Below are 19,125 nucleotides of genomic sequence, written 5' to 3' on the forward strand. Positions count from 1 at the left end.
TGTCCCGATTAATATCGATTCGGGACTGTTTTGATTATCCTAAACCGATTAGATCTGAACCAATTATATATATGTTTTAGAGTTATAGGTATGCCTAAAATAGTAATTTTACCTTTAACACCTAAAACCCTTAAGCTCAAACCCTTTTGGTCTTTACTCTTTTGTTTTGCTTTCGCCGCTTGAGGCTTTAGCTTCTAAAGTTCTACTCATCACTTTATCATTCTCTGAGAAAGTTTTTCATCACTGTCTTTGCGTCTCACCGATTCTCAGTCATCGTCTCCTTAGTTTAGTTTCTCAGTCACCGCCACTTTAGCTTCTAATCGGACTTCGACATTTCAGACCGGCACGATGGCACAACGACACTTGAAATTTACTTCAGACCTTCTGTAGACTGTAGTTCTGTTCTTCCTCAGCTCGTCATTTTTTCTGTTTGAAAAAGGTGAAGTTTTGGTCCTTGGCTTCTAATTTTTGTTTCATTTTCTCTCATTATTTATTATTTTTTGGTAAAGAATAGATGGGTGTATTTCAATATTTGGAACTCAACATTTCAATATTTGGTAAAGAATAATTTATTTACATAATAAATATACAATTAGTGGTGGTGGCCGGTGGGTGGTGGAATTGATGACGTTGTACCTCTCATCTCTATCAATCCCTATACGGCTACACACCAAACTCTACCATGGACAGAGAAAAAGAGAAGATGGGGTAGAAGAAAAAAAGCTTATCATAATTTAAATGCCACCCATGTAAACCTTGGATTGGGAGTACCAGATAAATGGACGGCTAGTGAGTGGGCTTTAGCTTAATTGTTGGATATTTCAATTATCAAGATCACTCGATATTAGCCGAATAGTATGAGGCTCGAGCTCGGCTTGCCAAAGTAGTACAAGGCTCGAGCTCAGTTTGAGCTAGAACCTTGAGCCCGAGCTCGGCTTGAGTCAAGAACTCGTAAGATCGAGCTTGGCTTGACTCAAGCTCGATTTGAGAAAAAATATTTTATAAAAATAAAAAAAAATTATATATAAAAAATATTTTTTATTTGATATTTAAAAAATTAAAAATTATAATATTTTTATTACATATATATATATTCAAGCTCAACTCGTGAGCCTCATGAACCGAGCTTTATTGGGCTCGAGCTCAGCTTGAAGCTTAGTTGAAACCGAGCCGAGCCTAGCCGAGCTTTTCACGAGCCAAGCTGAAGTAACTTGTGAAGAGCTCGACTGGTTTTTTTCAATTATTTAGCTAATTGATGTCACATGTGACATCACGTGACTGGTTTTTTTCAAAAAATTCGAAAATACCCTTAAAACTCTTAATTGATCTTTTCTATGTCGGGCGCAAATCGCCGGAGTCTAACTTCGATAAAAGGCCGGAAAATTAGACCACGCAACCCAGAGCGTTGTTATTCGAGGCAAACCCTAGCTTTGACTCCAACATTATTCTCTACAAAACCTAGTCACTAACATCTATTAGTGGGGTATCTACATCTTCAACGCCGTTCCGCTCAAAATCTCGTCGTCTTCTACCATCCGTAACAGAGTTGCAGCTGCTGCTCCTACGAGTTGGGAGATCGCCATTCATCTCGAAACCTCACCGTCTTCTACCGTCCGAGGTTGTTGGCCCTTTGCTAGGGTCTCCAATCAAAATAAAAAACCAGTTACATGACCCTTTACAAGCACAAATCTTCCCCATTGCTAGGGTCTCCAACCTGAGTTTGCTGGCCTACTGTAAACCTCCCGCTCTTCCCCCTCCTATACCTCAACGATCGGAGAGGCGACTGTGGTGGTGAAGGTGATGGTGTGTTGTGGTAGCTGCTGCTCGATAGTCGATTGTGCGGGTGCATCTTTCTGTCCCGCGCTCCTTGCAGCCCTTACGCTCTCATTCTCATGGTCGTCTCTGCATCATCAGTATCATCAGTGTACCGGTGTGGTTTGATAAGTCTATCCTTGTTTTCTAAGCTTCCTCTCTTCATTGACAATGCCGACAGGAATTTTGACAACGCCTGCAACCCAACTCGTATAAGGTTGAGAGAGAACTTGAAATAAAAAAACCCATATTTAAATCCAACTCCAAATCACCAATCTACTGCTTCAGCTGGTGATTCCTTGCAGCATTTTTGAGTTCGGAACAAGAGAAACACAAACAAGGAAATCTAGTTTACTGTCTTACACTGAACAAAGCCCCAAAATTTTCCTTAAAACTTTTCCATCAGATTCCGCTTCAGAGAACGCAAGTAAATCAAAATAAAAAACCAGTTACACGACCCTTTATAAGCAAAAATCTTCCCCATTTGCACCCGATTATAGAAGCAGGGAGAGCGGAGAAAGGAAAACCTCTCAAGTTGATGCTGTAGTGTTTCTTTTGAGCAGGCATGTATTTGAAGCACAGTAAACGCATTCGGGATTTCCTATTCACTTTTTCTACCCACTCCCTATTATCAATTGCACCCATACATCTCTATTATGAATTGAGAGATGTCTGATTCCAGTAAATCATGGGTTAAAATTTGAAGAATAATGATGGATAGATTAGTATTTTTAATTTTTCCGTCAACAGATGTTAGTAATAAAAAGGATTTAATCAATTGTCAGAAAATTTGAGAGTAGTATAAGACAATATGTAAATAATAAGGATTGAGTTAGTCAATTAACTAAACCATATGATGGAGGATTCTATTGTTCAATCCATCCATAAACCTTAGTATAATTGGAGCAGTAGCAGTGGGGGAATGAATAAAAATTCAAGTTGGGGGGAGGGTATTGGTAAATAAAACCCACAAACCTAATAAAAACCCCTGAGGTAAGTGCACTCTAAATTTCCCAATTTTATTTTAACATACTTGGATTTGCGATATTGAGATTATATAACATTATTAAAATATTTTGATTTAACTCTTATGATTTGGATGTTAAGCCGAAGTATGTATCTTTATTATATAGTAAAAATATATATGATATGATATAGAAAAATTCATTGGTGCGTGCATATATATGTATATATAGTCAATGGTCCATTAGTTGAAATGGTTGGTCACCCATGGTGATCATGGGCTGGGCTTAGCATCTAATACTAAGCTTACGCTTTTGTCTTTTTGTGTGGGTTGTTAATGGCTTATTTGGCATATGTTTCCGTGTGGGCTGTCAATTATTTATAAGCTCAACAGTCAGTGTTTTCGTTTTTTCTCATTTGGTTGGGGAAAGATCTAGTATATATTTGGCATTGATGCTGTAGATGTAACAACAACTGATGTGTGATTTGGAAGCACCGTTTTCTGAAAAAATGGTGCCTTTATTTTTGTTTGGATTCATTGTTGTTAGGTAGGACGTTTCCTGGAGCAATAACAACTTTTTCTGTTTGGTACCATTGCTCCAGGAAACGTTTTCAGCACTGATACTCATTATCTAGTGCCACATCACTGCCCTATTGGCAGCAATGATTTGTAGCTCCAGGAAACGCCAAATTTGGCATTGCTCCAAGCCATGGCTTCCCAATTTTCAAGGCATGGCTTAGAGCATTGTTTTTTATGGAAAAACGGTTCCAAACAAATGCCTGTTTCCTAGAACACCGTTTTTTTCTGATGTGGCATTGATTTGGCGCCGTTGCTCCAGGAAACGACAATGATGCCAAACAGTTGCCTAATTGCTAAAAGATTCTGTCCTGAAAAGACACAAGAAACCCGTTTCGAGCTATTTTCGAGAAATTCCAAATAGAACTTTTCGATTTTTTTCGTCTTATATTTATACGGTATGTGAATTACCAAAATCTTTATGTAAAAATCCACTACATTTTTTATTGTTAGATCTTCTAGAAAATCTTTCAAAAAAAGGCTTCAATAATACCTTTTTTTATATCTTTATGTAAAAGCCCAGCTTCGGGCATATGATTAAATGCCTATAGATTTCGTATTTTGAGAACCTTATATTTAAATGCATGTATTTAGATGTTAAGCACATGCGTTTAAATTAATAAAATGGTAAGAAGGTGAAAAAATCTTCAAATCTCTTAGTTGTTTAGATTTTGTACTGTTTTATTGTATACTTTTAAATATTTAAAATACTATCCTTGCAAAAAGTTGATAAGACATTTAAGTATGTATTCCTTTGAATGTCTTGATTCAATTATTAAATCTAAAGATTAAATTATTTGGGCAAGAAGCCATTTTACCGACCATGATATTATAATATAATATGATATGATATAATATAGTATAACTTAACATCCCACATTAAAATCAATTTGGATGGATTTATCGGAATAGGATCAATTCAGACTTAATGGTTCAAAATATTTATTGGATTAGATTGGACTTGATCCATCTGTAATGGATTTATATTGGATTGGATTAGATTGAACCAATATCTTATCCATTAGTAGAAGATAAGAATATAGGAATTAATGGACCAGATTTGGATTGAAACAAATCTAAATTAAAACCAATTTAAATAGATTGAACCAGTTCAAAATGGTCCAAAGTATTTCTCAGATTGGTTAGATCTGGTCCATTTGTAATGGATTCATATTGGACCAGATAGGATTGGACCAAATCTGGTCCAATTGACACCCCTACACACCAGACATAAATCCATATGGCAAGCAACCACTCAATCTCTCACTAATCATTTATATTGTTGGTGTTAGGGCATTATTGAGTAAAGAAAATACTCTTTTACCCAATTTTCTTGATCGGGCTTTGGATTTTAGCTCGGGCTTCAGGCTTTTTATGAGGGCTGGTCTAAAACTAAAGATCTAGTGACAATGATAGGGTGGACTTGGGTTTGGGATAAATATATTCTGTTAATATAGAAGCGAAGCCCAGCCCAGTCCTTCAATAGGTCATAATTAATGACATATGGGCATCGCGTGCATCCTACTCTGCAGTTTAAATCAATTCCCCACAACGTCCCACAGCACATCTCCACAAGACTACCCCCACAAAGTCCCATAGCACATCTATGTCGTGTATTGGGAATATCTCCCGATGATAATATCCTGAATGATGATGTCATCATCAGGAGATGTTCCCAATACACGGTGGGGATATGTTGTGGGACATTGTGGGACATTGTGGGGGGTTGATACGGTCTCCCTACTCTATTCGTCCTTACCCTTATAAGCCAATTATGTGGCTGGTGGGGTTTCTTTGGGTGTTGCCGGAAATATCGATGATGTAAAGTACAACCAATATTCCATATGCTCAGTTTGGAAAGAGTACAAGTAAAAATATGTGGGGTGCAAAACTGACTCTAAATTTCTAGAACTCTACCTACTATCCACAACACACTGACTTGGTGCATTGGAAACATCTCCCTATGCATAATGCTATATAAGAGAATGAGATGTTCCTATGTGTAACTATGGGTAGATGTGGACATAGTTTTGTGAGTAGGAGATACGGATTCTGCAAAACTTGTATTTGGTGTTATTTTATATATACTAGTAAATATGTACATGCATTTGCACGTGACGGTATCTACAAGTCAAAAATATTTATAATTCATGAACAGTTTTTGAACAGTTATAAGTGGGCAGTTTTTAATTGTTACAAGTGGATAATTTTTGAACAATTATAAGTTGACAGTTTTTTAACCTTCATAAGTGGACAGTTTTTGGAGTAAGAGTAAAAGACATATATACCATTTTTATGCCGGTTGTATGATGCTTAGACGAGGAATAAAAATGTCTAATGAAAAATTGAGAAAATGGGGCTATTTACTCTTTTATTAGAATAGATTTGCACCGTACATATATACATATATGTATTTGTATTGTGTTATTTTATATGTATTTGTATCTATAGTCCTTCCGAACTCTCGCCGCGCCACCATCGCTCTTCGTTATTCAACCACCAACACCAAGTAAAACACATTAACAACAGTCAACATGCCAACCTAACCTGTCTCGTCGTAAGTCGTCGCTACTAATTAAGTTTTTCGTTCCATTTCTAATTTCCTCTTTCTGGTTGAGATGGGTGGCCTTCTGTTGCATTTTCTGGTCTCTTTGCCTCTGTTTGCTTCTGTTTTTTCTGCATTTGATGGCAACTACCACAACAGCTACGCAACAGAGCTAATGAGCTTAGCCCAGAAAGATAGGGAATGGTTGATCTCTGTTAGAAGAAGGATACACGAAAATCCAGAACTTAGATTTCAAGAACACAAGACAAGTGCTCTTATCCGAAGAGAGCTCGATAGACTCAATATCTCTTATTCATTCCCCTTTGCCAAGACCGGTATCGTCGCACAAATTGGGTCTGGATCTCGCCCAATTGTAGCTCTACGAGCTGACATGGATGCCCTCCCCTTGCAGGTGTATACCTATACTATGTACCGTAGAACACCCATCTCTTTCGTTTCAAGTCTTTCTTTCTCTCTGTCTTCCTTAATTCTACTCTTGTTTTTCCTTACTTGGATATATATACCTTATACCTTTGATTTTGTTGTTTTTTATTTTATTTTATTTTTTTATTTAGGAGCTTGTGGAATGGGAATATAAGAGCAAAATTGATGGTAAAATGCACGGTTGTGGGCACGATGCCCATGTCACCATGCTTCTTGGAGCGGCTAAAATGCTTAGTCAACGCCAACGGAAAGATGATCTCAAGGTGGGTGTTCGATTCAATTCCTCAATCGAGTTCTCATTGTATCAATCAAAATACTGGAGCTCCTGTTCTGCCGTTGATCAAATTTCTCACGGTCTCACCTCTGTTTAATACATACAAAACTGTACTTGAGTCTCTTTTCGTAAGGATGCCTTTCTGGAATCTTGAAGTCAACAGTATCAATGTTAACTGTGATTCTTGCCTACTAGCCATTACCATGGTGAGTGGGTAAATCTCCTCACAACCTGCAAATGAATAACAACAAACAAACCTAACTAAAAAGTATTTGTTAGTAAGCTCACTAAAAGTGGGCAAATCTCCTTACAACCTGCAAATGAATAACAACAAACAAACTTAACTAAAAAGTATTTTTTAGTAAGCTCACTAAAAGTGGGCAAATCTCCCTACAACATTCACATCTTTTTCTCCATCCTCCAAAGTACCTAAAAGATGTAATTTATATGATGTCTCTTATGACACTTCCAAAGGAAACCCGCATCAATGAGATCTAATAACTTTAATAAAATCCTGCTGGTTTATTTGATCCATATAATATCTTCATAGTGTTTTCTAGACATGCCTATATTCTGAAATGGATATATTTCATATGCTAAAATGCTTCCCTAGGATATGCGTTTTATGGAAATTTTTGAGCCACCTTTACCGGATTTCCTTGCATGCCGTGTACACCAGAGCTAGACTACAAAATATTATATTTCATTCCAACATGACAATTCAAGACAAAAGGCACAATGAAGAGGGCTTAGATCAAATGCCATGTTCGTGAGAAAGTTAATGGTAACTTCCATTGTACAGAAGCAAGTATTATTATACCATAATATTTTAAAAACTCATCTACAGGTCCCCTATCTTTTACCATAACGTTCTCATTTTTGTTTTCTGCCAGGAAGATACCACTAACTTTCTCATGAGCATGGCATTTGATTAAGCTCTTTTCGTTGGTGCATTTTGTCTTGTTTCCCATATTAAATAGAATCATAAATTTGCATTTGCATTTGATAGAAATTATTCTAAATACAAAAATGATCATTTGTTTTCTTAGCAAGCATTTTGATTCTTACAAATGGTAAAATCTCGGGCTGGCAAGAGTGAAAATACAAGTTCAAGTTTTGAGAAAACCATTTTTGTGTGGAAATGCCAAAGGTTGTGCCCGTATCCAGTCCTCCGGTCGTCCCCTCCCAAAACCTGGATAGCTGGAACCAACTTTGGGTAATGACCCTTGTTGATTTTAACTAGAACTTGGATATTCTTCACTTATCATGCTTGAAATCCTGAATAGCTAGAAAACAGAACTTCTTGCTAAATTATGTTAAACATGTCTTAAACTTAGATGTTAGACCAAACTTCTGGCTTGCTAAATGAGCATTTGGTAATTAGTTTAATAACTGTCATTGTTCTTGAGTTCCTTTCTTGCTTCTCACGTCACCTTTGCATATTATTTTTCATGCCTCCCATATCAACCGTGTTAAGTTATACAGGAACCAAGATGACCTATGTAGATTTGTATGCTGTGTTCTTTGTGCATCACCACAGAGTGGGCCTGTGTTGATCTTTTTTTTTAATTACTTTTTTATTTTTGACATACACTGCACATATAAAGGAATTAAATATTTGTATGCTGTGTTCTTTTTTTTGTTTCCTCGTTCTATTGTTTAATTACATATTTGTTGGATTAATTGGAATTAAATATTCTGCTACTTAATGCTGAAGGGGACTGTGAGGCTCCTTTTCCAGCCTGCAGAGGAAGGTGGTGCAGGTGCAGCTCACATGATAAAGGAAGGTGCTCTTGGTGATGCTGAAGCAATCTTTGGAATGCATGTTGACTTCCAAAGGCCCACAGGAAGCATACAGTCCATTGCAGGACCTGCTCTAGCTGCAGTATGTTTTTTTGAAGCAAGGATAGAAGGGAAAGGTGGGAATTCTGCAGCACCCCACTTGACTGTGGATCCAATACTTGCAGCTTCATTTACCATTTTGGCATTGCAACAACTCATTTCAAGAGAAGTGGATCCTCTCCATAGCCAAGTATGTTCTTAATAATGTAAAGCTTACAGGTATTTTCTGCATATGCAACAATTGGGTATCCTTGTTGCAAACCATGCAGCTTCTTAAATGTTTTTGTGTTACTTCTCCAAATGTCTTATTTGATCACCAACATATGGCGGAATGGGAACTGCTAATTAAACTGTTGCTAAACCATTATACTAGATCCTAGCATGAATGAATTCTTTTCTTAATATGACCTTAACTTGAACTTTATTCTTTTATTGTTCTAGCTTCCCTTCCCACTTATTGTCTTTCTCTCTTCCCTATTCCCTCTGGTGTTGCTCAACAATTAGAAAAGAAGATGAGTGGTTTCCTCTGGAAAGGCTGGGAATCCAAAATCCATTTGGTAGACTAGAACAAGGTTTGTAGACCTTTAGGCTATGTTTGGTTTGAAGGAAAAGGTAGGGAAAGGAAGGGAAAGACAGGGAAACCAATACAAGGTTTGTAAAGGTTTCCCTACCTTTCCCTTCCTTTCCCTACATTTTTCTTCAAGCCAAACATAGCCTTAAAGGAAGGTGGCTTGGGAAATGGTGCTTAATGTACGATAATAGGTCTAGAAGATCTGTTCTAGTGATTTTTACAGAAAGTATCACTCAAACTAATTGAGAAATTTAGAAGAAAGAAAGAAAAATAGGGTAAAGAAAGAAGCATCAGCTTTCTTAAGCTTGGAGTAACAAAGTATCCTCCTTTTCATTTTTTCTGATAGCAGCTAATAATGTTCTTATATAGGGGTTCTATTTAGGGTGGCAGCCAATGAAACCTATGAATTACAAAAACACCCTCATCCACCAAAATAAAAAGATAATCCCAACAACTAACCCTATCTAATAAATATAAACCTTGTAAGACTCTTCCTAACAATAATAATCAACTAGAACTCATTAGCTAACTGAGAAACAACCCCAATAATTATCATCACAGAATTAAAACAAGAAAAATAGCTAACTTCAAGCACATGATTGCTTCACTTTATTGTTCTTTTTAGATTTGTCATATGTTTCTCCATAATTAAGTACAACAACCTCTACATCAGTCCACTCCACTTTGAAGAAGACTTGCCCTCGAGTCTTGTGTGGAGATGGGTAGATGGTACTCAAATAGATCAGCAACATTGAAAGTTCTAGATATATTCATGGAAGTAGGAAGGTCTATGACATAGGCATTGTCATTAATCTGCTTCACGATCTTGTAGGGTCCAATCTTCTTCGGCTGCAACTTGTTGTATTTCCCTATAGGGAACCTGTCCATCCTTAGAAACATCATTATTTCATCCCCTTCTTGGAAAATTTTAGGTTGCCTATGCTGGTTATCTGATTGCTTATACTTGTCATTTGTCTCTTCTAGGTGTTTCTTTACTTCTTCATGAGTAGATATGATATTGTCAACAAAGTGCTCCACTGCAATACTATATCTCAGCAATTTTGAAAGTGGAACCAAGTATAAAGTATGTCTAGGTGTGTGCCCAAACACAATCTCAAATAGAGATTTGCCAGTAGATCTGTTCACTGTGTTTTTATAGGCAATCTCTGCTTGTGCAAGAGCTAAATCCCATTGTTTAGGTTTTCCATTGGTAGATTGCATATCATATTACCAAAAGTTTTATTAACACTTATGTCTTCCCATCGGTTTAAGGATGACAAGTGTTGCTAAATTGTGGCTCAAAGCCAAACCGTCACCCTAAAGTCCTCCAACTCCTATCCTTCTTTGGTGCAAGCAAGGCTGGAACAGCACATGGGCTGGTATTGATTTGCACCATTACTTTTCTTATAAGTTCATCCACTTGCCCTTGGAGTAACTCATGCTTCTTAGGACTCATTTTATAGTGTAGAAAATTAGTTCATCCACTATAATGGAGAACACAAGTGTATTCTTTAAATAATGGTTTCATGGCATTGAGTACATCGGAAGGTGAGGGACCTTCTTGGTAACAATAGTATAGATATATCTAATCTCCTTAGAATACACTTGACCACATTGAAAGATCTCTATTCTTCTAGAAAACCCAATGAATATCATCTCCTAAAACCTATTCTTCTTTATCAACAGTAGGCTCCTCATTCTGGGGTTGATAATCAGGTCTTTCTTCAACTTGTTCACTCATATTTACTCCTCTAGTACGTGGTTGTGGGCAAGAGCTAGAAGTATGACCACTTCCCCCCACACAAATAGCATTTATTCCCAATAGGATATGCATAAGGGTTGCTATTTCTAGGCTGATTGCTGTTCTGGACAGTTTGACTTTGTTGTGCATGAGGCTGAATTGGTTATTCTCTAGGTTGCTTCTTTCATTGAAAAGCATTATGGAATGGAGCAGTGAACATTCCAGCCTTCAAAGCATTCAAGGGAGAGTGCTGGTATTCCCTATCAACTTTTTTTTCCCTTTGCAAGGGTAGTCTCAACCCTAGGTGTCTCAACGATGTAATGCCTTCCCAATGTTTGGTTTCTAATCAGGTATTGTTCAAGATTCCTTTCAGCCTTGATAGCTGAATGAATAACCTCATTCACATCCCATACATCTTGGGCTGCAACTCTTTCCTGTGATTGGTTTGAGATTCTAAATAAATTGTGCAACTTTTGTGATGGAGTTTCATCCAACTCATTACAGAGTTGGATGGAACTGTGGGAATTCAGATACATACTCCCTAACTCCACGTATACCTTGCACACAATGTTGTTATTGTTGGAACAAATATTGATCATAATCACATGGAACTGTGGAAAGAATTGAGCCCGAAGTAGTTGCTTCATTCTCAGTCATGTCCAAATAGGTCAATTTCCATCTCAAATTCTCTTCATCTGAAATTGATACCACCAAGTAGCAGCTCCCCCTTTCAACTTATAAGAGACCAATTTCACCTTCTTATTTTCTATTGTCTCCGCAAAGTCAGAGAATTTCTCCACCTCGCGAATCTGATCAAGAAATCCTCAGTATGCAACTATCCATTGATAGTTGGAATCTAAATCTTCATTTTGCAATCCCTATCACCATTATTTCTTCTTCTAGGTGGATATCTAGCATTAATTGGCCTTCCTATAGCCTGATTTTCATCTTCAAAATCTTCCTCTTCATCACTATAATCAAACACTGTTTGCTAGGGCTAGGAAATGTGGTTGTTCTTGGGGATGGACCACCACTCCTTGTTGAAACTGATTCCCATGATCATCTCCCCTTTCTAGTATAGCAGGAAAATCCCTAGTTTCTTCTTGCATTGGAGCTGTACTAGGCGGCTGAAGATTGGTCCTAGTGATTACTTCAGCCAACTGCCTAATAGTAGCTTCTAAACCTTGAAAGAATGAATCTTGTTGTTATAACTCTTTGATGGCTAAGAGAATCTCAGATCCATCATTGGAAGCATTATTGTGGGCCATGTCTGAGAGGAAACTCAAGCTCTGATGCGACTTAATGCAGGAGAACATGTCTACCAGATTTATTCTAGTGATTTTTACAGCAAAAATCACCCAAACAGAGATGCAGAGTGAAGAAAGAACCGCCGGCTTTCTTAAACTTGAAGTAACTGAATATCTTTTTTTCTGTTTTTTTTTTTGGATTAGATAATAATATTCTTATATAGGGGTTTTGTTTAGGGTGGCAACCAATAAAACCCTAAAATTACAAAAATACCCTTGTCCCCCAAAATAATAAGATGAACCTTATCTAATAACTATAAACCTATAAGACTCTTTCTGATAGTATAGGAAACTAGAAAGCATTAACTGATTGAGAAACAACCCAATAAATCATCAAAACAGAATTAAAACAAGAAAATAGCTAAATTCAGGCACTTAACTGCTTCACTTTTTTGTTCTTTTTAGATTTGTCACATACTTCTTCATGATTAAATTCAGCCTCTACATCAGCCTCTACATCAGCCTCTACATTAACTTAGTTCTATGAACTTTGATTGGGAAGTAGGCAAAAACATTCATTCATCTGGCTCATAGGTCTGGAAATGCATTGAAAATCTCTACCCAGTTTTTTCTCAAGGGGTTAGAGTAAAAACCAGAGATGGAAGCAGAATCAAATTCTGGTTGGACAAGTGGTTCGGGCAGAAACCTCTGATGGAGTTATACCCATTGCCCAGCTTTATTCTTGGCAGCTCAGGATAGTAGGGTGCTGGTTAGGAACTGTTTCTCTATCTCCAATAGTATTGTCAACTAGTTTCCATCTTTCAGAAGGAATTTGAATGACTGGGAGTTTGATCAATGGATGGAAATGCTCCATGTGCTGCACCTTCATTCTCCCAAGCCAGACTCACAACACACTAGAATGTGGGTGGGTGAGAAAGGTGGCTCATTCTCTGTGAACTCTTTCTATAAGCTCCTTGCTGGTGCAGTCCCCAATTCTTTCCCTGCCTCTAGAATCCAGAAGAACAATGCCCCTTCAAAGGCCAAATCCTTCATCTGGTCTTCTGCTCTAGGGAAGTGTTCAAGTCAGGATAAGTTTCTAAGCAGAGGAATGAAACTGGATCAGGCTGGCTGTATTTTTTGCCTTGCTGAGTTGGAAACAGCTAATCACATCTTTCTTCATTGTCAGCATGCACATAGGGTGTGGAATGTAGTTCTGGGAACTTTTGATTGGTTTGGCTGCTTCCCCTCATCCATTCTCTCCTTCCTCAAAATCTGGATTTTGAAATGTTTGAGTAAGAGAGGTCAAACCCTATGGGATATGGTTCCTATGGCTGTTTTTTTTTTTGGTGTATTTGGAGGGAAAGGATAAAGGAATGCTCGGATCTTCAATAATGTGAGCTCAGATGATCAAACTATACTGTCCAACATCAAAGGGATGCTCTGCTCATGGCTATATTTTCATAGGGAATTCAGTGGGCTGGACAATCACATAATTTTGACTAGGACATGCTATTTAACTGTTCATACCTTGCTAACAATCTGTATATCCTATGGAGCTGTATAGCTATGCTAATCACTAGATGTACCTGGCTTTTTTGATACTAGTACAATACAATACCTTACCTTTCAAAAAAAAAAAACACATTAACACAAGCCATCTTGGGGTAATGCATTATTTATTACTTTGATCCATATAATAGACCAAATAATTTCTGAACCATTACACAGTAAGCAGTAAAATAGGAAAAATCATTTGTAATGGCTTGGATATGCAAAACCATGCTGATGATGATACTAGTAAGAATGAGTGGTTTGGCATAGGATGAAGGCTCAACAAGGATTCAGAAAGATTGATGGATTAAGTCAGTTAAGGACTTGGGCATCTGGGTTTTGTGAAAGATTTTGGTAGATAAATTGGAATATTTTTGTTTGTAGGTGATTGAATAGCATGATGGCATGATTTCAGAGTATAGTTCTTCTGTTTATGTCATTGCTTGTTCTCTTCTGTTGGTAGCAATCAATTGATGGAATTAAATGTGACTTCTTCCTGATGCCCATCTTTCTGTTAAAGGTTCTTTCTGTTACTTATGTCAAAGGAGGGACAGCAATCAATGCCATTCCCTCACATGTGAATTTTGAGGGCACTTTGAGGAGTCTTACCACTGAAGGGCTGCACAGACTCTGGTGGAGGGTGAAGGAGGTATGGATTGTGAACTATGGCAAATTTATACTTCGTTCTCCATGTTTTGTTCTTAATGTTTCCTATCAGTTCCACCAAAAAAGGGCAAGCCCTGTGCATGAGAGAGATTTATGCTGTCTTACCCCTGCACATACAGAGAGGCTGTTTCCAAGATTTGAACCCTGGATATTGATAAAAAAAAAAAGAGATTTGAAATTTTAAACCTGGATGTGGTGTTGTTTTGCAACAATGGTCATAGATGGCCTTATTTTGAAGTGACTATTCATCTATATGTGGTCCACAAATAAGCTTCCCACATACACCATATGAATTTGATCCTGAAAAGAATTTCAAACAGTCTATCCAGAGATTAGAACTTGTATAAATGGAAAAAAGAAACAAGATCATCTTAGTTGCTATGTATTGACTCGTATGTATGGTGATGGTTGCAGGTTATTGAACGACAGGCAGATGTACATAGATGCAAGGCCTTTGTTAACAAAAAAGATGAGGAAGGGTACCCAGCTTACCCTGCTGTTTTTAATGATGAGAACCTGCATCAGCATGTTGAAAGGGTAGGCAGGCTATTGCTAGGTTCCAAGAATGTTATGATGGGCGAGAAGGTGATGGCAGGTGAGGACTTTGCCTTCTATCAAGAAGTGATTCCTGGTGTGATGTTTGGAATTGGAATTAGAAACGAGAAAGTGGGTTCGGTTCACCCTCCACACTCTCCTTACTTTTTTCTTGATGAGGATGTTCTTCCAATTGGGGCAGCTATGCACACTGCACTAGCAGAAATATACCTGAATGAGCATCAAAATTCCATCGATGGAAGTGGCATTACAGATTGATTAATAAAGATGGATCTGTAGAAAATAGTACAAATGAGATCCTCCTTTTTGATGTATCAATTCACAGTTGAAAAGTTCTTAAGTGGGGAAGGATTTTAAGCTCACTGTACATGCAAATGGGACCAACCAAGATAATATTTACAGGGAAAAGTTTGAAAAAGAAATTGTATGCTCTTGGTAAAATGTCATCCTTTAAAGAGCCAAAATAAGATAATATTTGCACTAAATTAAGAATATGGAAGGATGTTGATGTCCTGATAATATTTAGGAAAATGGGATTTCATTTCCAAACAGGTGGTACTGCTTCCCTGCCTTTTGTTTGTATTGTGGTTCACAGAACATAGGGTACCAGCAAATGGGATCAAAGCCAAAAAAGAAGGTAGATATATGGTATTATTATGCACTTCTATTTTGACGAATTTGTTGTTATTTTATCTTCCCACAATTAGTAAATGTGTTAAAAATAATTAGGATGAGGCAAAAAGTTGGTGATATTGATAGTCTTATATATGCGTCTTCAGGACGGTTCAAAGGGGGGAAGAGATTGAATATATAGACTTGACAAAAGGCAAAATCCTATAGAAGAGATCATAGTGTAGTTAGCTGATGGGTGTGGCAATTGGGAGTTGGGACCATGTCAATTGTGTAAGAGGTAGTTCCCTGCTGGACATATCAGAGCAGCATCGGATCCTAACGGAAAGGTTCAAAAAGACACGTATAGGGAGCTTCCTGATACGCCCCTACAGAGGATGTATCGGGGTTTTGACTGGTTCAGGGGTGGACGGAATTTAAACCGATCTTTCTAAACTAAATATAAAAAACATTAAAAAAAACAACCAATACTACCCCATACACCTACCAATAAGCATATCAATGTTTTAAACCTTAGAATCTTTAATGATAGTGGTTGAAGAGTTGAAGGAGACGGTAGGGGGTCAGTCGACAAGATCAGAACTTGGCGCCTATTATTAACAAACCATTCAAATGAGATAAATGAAACAAAACAGGTAGCAGACTATGGCCTTCTTTCTTTCTTTTTTTCTTTGGTGGTTCGAGAAATGTTAATCCTCCTCACACCCCTTGGTCCCCTTGGGTTTACACGTCTGTACTGTTAATGGAGTGGAGTTGGTCTTTTTTTAATGGAAGAAGGTGATTTGGTAATTAGACACAAAAAGAAAGCATTTCAGACTAAAGCGTAGATAGAATGGACCTAACATGTCGGAGTCTCGTGACTCATTTGCGGGCATGGGCATACATGTCCCCTTCCCCAACAAATGACATCATGGTCTACAAATCCAATGGTGCCACATTAGGCTAAAGTGAACGATCAGAATGCGAATCCCCTCGTACTGCCGAAGCTTATAATGTATTAGTGCCAAACTGGGTATAGGGTGTAAACAGACCTATCTGATAGATATTGAAAATTAATATTTAAATTTAAATTCGATTAAATATTTGAATATTCAATTTGATTCAAATTCAATCAATTAATTATTTTAGCTAATTAATAAATATATAACACAAATATTTTATTTATTTAAAGTATGTAAATATATAAATTATTTATATAATTTAATTATTATATAAATTATATAAAACATTTAAATATTTTATATATTATATAAGAATTAAATAATCTGTTGAATTCGGATATTTATCGAATCGAATTAGGTCATATTTGAATTCGAATCCGATTTACTATTTGATATGAATAACATATTTGAATTCGATCAATTAGATATTTGAATTATCCAAATTCTATTCAATTATGTTGAATCTTGAATTCAAAATTGGATTTTCGAATACCGCTGACACCCTTAATTGGGTATAGCTGAGGCTCCTCAATATTGGTCTTTTTAATATCATGGTTAATACTTGGTGGAATCAAGATGCAACTTGCGGCTTGCCATCTCTTTCCCCAACTGAGAAAAATTCTATATTATTCGTGATAACTACTGATACCCCACCCCGGAGGAGGGGGTATGTGGAATTTAACAAGATCAGATTCAATCCTCACATGACCGTGCTTATACCGTACTCACAGCTCTTGCCACCTTGTATTGGGAATATCCCTTTACTTGTAAGTTTTCTTTTTTTTTTTTTTTCCAAAAATAGGCCTTGTGAAATGAAATGAATAAAAAGGCCAGAAAAGCATGTATTTGACACATCGGTAGGGACTAGGGATGCAACTTGTGTTAAACTTTTATCAAAATTTGAATGGATCTGACTCAAAGCCTAAACCTAGAGTAATGTAAAATTTTAACTCAAATTCACATCTTCCCCCATAAAATGCACTCCAAAAATGCCCCACATGCACATCTTATCATGCATTAAAAACATCTCCCATAATTGTGATTGGGAGATGTTCCCAAATCCCAACACCTAAGATGTATTGTGGGACGTTTTTGGGCGCGCTTTATACGAGTAGATTTGAACTCGCAGATAGCACCCCCAAGTAATGACCCACTGCGTCACAATGCTGAGGGACGCGGGAGTGAAGTTCAGGAAGAACGACTCGACGAAATTCATGGATATTGAATTCAGGAAAGGCATTCTTTACATTCCGCCATTGGTGTTCACGACTCGACCAAGTCGATATTTCTGAATCTGATGGCTTTCGAGCAATGCTACCCCCACTGCAGCAACCGTGTGACATCCTACGTGAATTTCATGGATGGGCTGGTTAATTCTGCTCAGGACGTTGGGTATCTCCGTTACCGAGGAAAGAGAGAGAGAGAGAGAGAGGAAGAAGAAGAAGAAGAGAGAGATGGCCATCAACGATGAAAGCAGCAAGGGATACCCGGCGAGTTGGAGCTTGTCGGCAAAGCCCTATGATTCGTGCAAATCGGCGTCGGCCCTACTGTTCTGCCGGGCAGACTCAGCATTCCTCTGCTTCAACTGCGACGCCAAGGTTCATGGCATGAACAAGCTCGCCTCCCGGCACGAGCGGGTCTAGATGTGCGAGGTCTATGAGCAAGCCCCAGCCAGTGTCACCTGTAAGACTGACGCTGCTGCCCTCTGCGTCACTTGCGATTGAGACATCCACTCGGCAAACCCACTCGCCCGGCGGCACGAGCGAATTCTTGTCGTTCCGTTCTACGAATCGGCTACCTCCGCCATGAAATCTAATGTAGCCAACCTCCTTGTTCCTGATGGTCTTCTCAAGTCCTCGGACGAGGATGACAATTGTAACGACAAAGAGGAAGACAATGACACCTGCCGCGAGGAGGCCGAAGCTGCTTCTTGGTTACTCATGGAAACACCCGATCTGAAGTCAGGTGACTATTTCTTCTCCGACGTGGATCTTTATCTCGATCTCGACTACGGGTCGTCCATAGAGACGAGGTATCACCACCAGAACAGCGCCAATGCTGATAGTGTAGTTCCTGTGCATACGAAACCCCCTCCGCCACCACTGATGAACACCTCCGATCGCTGCTTCGATATGGGTTTCTGCCGATCCAAGCCTTCTTACGGCTACACCACTCCAACAATTAGCTAGAGCGTCTCTTCGTCGTCGTTGGACGTTGGAGTAGTGCCCGACGGGAACAGCAACGCGGTCTCGGATATAACGAATCCGTTCAGACGGAAAGGTGGAGTGGATGTGGGCGGGGGGGAATCACAGAGCAGGGGCAGGAGGAAAAGGTCGTGGCGGCCAAGTCAGGGCCAATACAACTAAAGTCTCTGCGCAAGGCAATGCGTCTCAAGGAGAATCAATCGATGGAGTCAAGACTGGGTTAAATGGACTAAGTAGTGAGCAGTGGAACATGTTACTCAACCTTTTGAACACACAGAAAGAGGGGAGTCAACAACTAAGTAGTAAGCGAAAATTGTTAGAGTGGATAATAGACATAGGGGCTTCTCATCATATGACAGGAAGCCTCAAATCGATGAGAGACATAAAAAATGTCATTCCATGCTCTATCGGACAACCAGATGGGAAAACGACAATAGTAGAGAAAAAAGGCACAGTTGCGCTGGACGATCATCTGAAACTGACTAATGTTTTATATGTGCCTAGTTTGAATTGCAATTTAATTTCTGTGTTGCAATTGATTGAGGAGTCGAATTGTGTTGTT

General features: G+C 38.2%; 1 protein-coding gene and 1 pseudogene across 1 annotated transcript; both read left to right on the forward strand.

Annotated features, from left to right (window-relative positions):
• Nucleotides 1–5,821: 5,821 nt before the first annotated feature.
• ILL3 (IAA-leucine-resistant (ILR1)-like 3) lies at nucleotides 5,822–15,304 on the forward strand. Its single transcript, XM_010252931.3, has 5 exons — nucleotides 5,822–6,309; nucleotides 6,473–6,604; nucleotides 8,333–8,647; nucleotides 14,088–14,216; nucleotides 14,648–15,304. Exons 1-5 carry the CDS (start codon nucleotides 5,971–5,973, stop codon nucleotides 15,044–15,046), a joined length of 1,314 nt encoding a protein of 437 aa, XP_010251233.1. The 5' UTR covers nucleotides 5,822–5,970; the 3' UTR covers nucleotides 15,047–15,304.
• Nucleotides 15,305–17,774: 2,470 nt separating this feature from the next.
• On the forward strand, nucleotides 17,775–19,015 carry LOC148801116 (zinc finger protein CONSTANS-LIKE 5 pseudogene; annotated as a pseudogene).
• The last annotated feature ends 110 nt before the right edge of the window (nucleotides 19,016–19,125 follow it).

This window comes from Nelumbo nucifera, chromosome 3, assembly GCF_055504915.1.
Source record: "Nelumbo nucifera cultivar China Antique chromosome 3, China Antique-T2T, whole genome shotgun sequence".
NCBI lineage: Eukaryota > Viridiplantae > Streptophyta > Magnoliopsida > Proteales > Nelumbonaceae > Nelumbo > Nelumbo nucifera.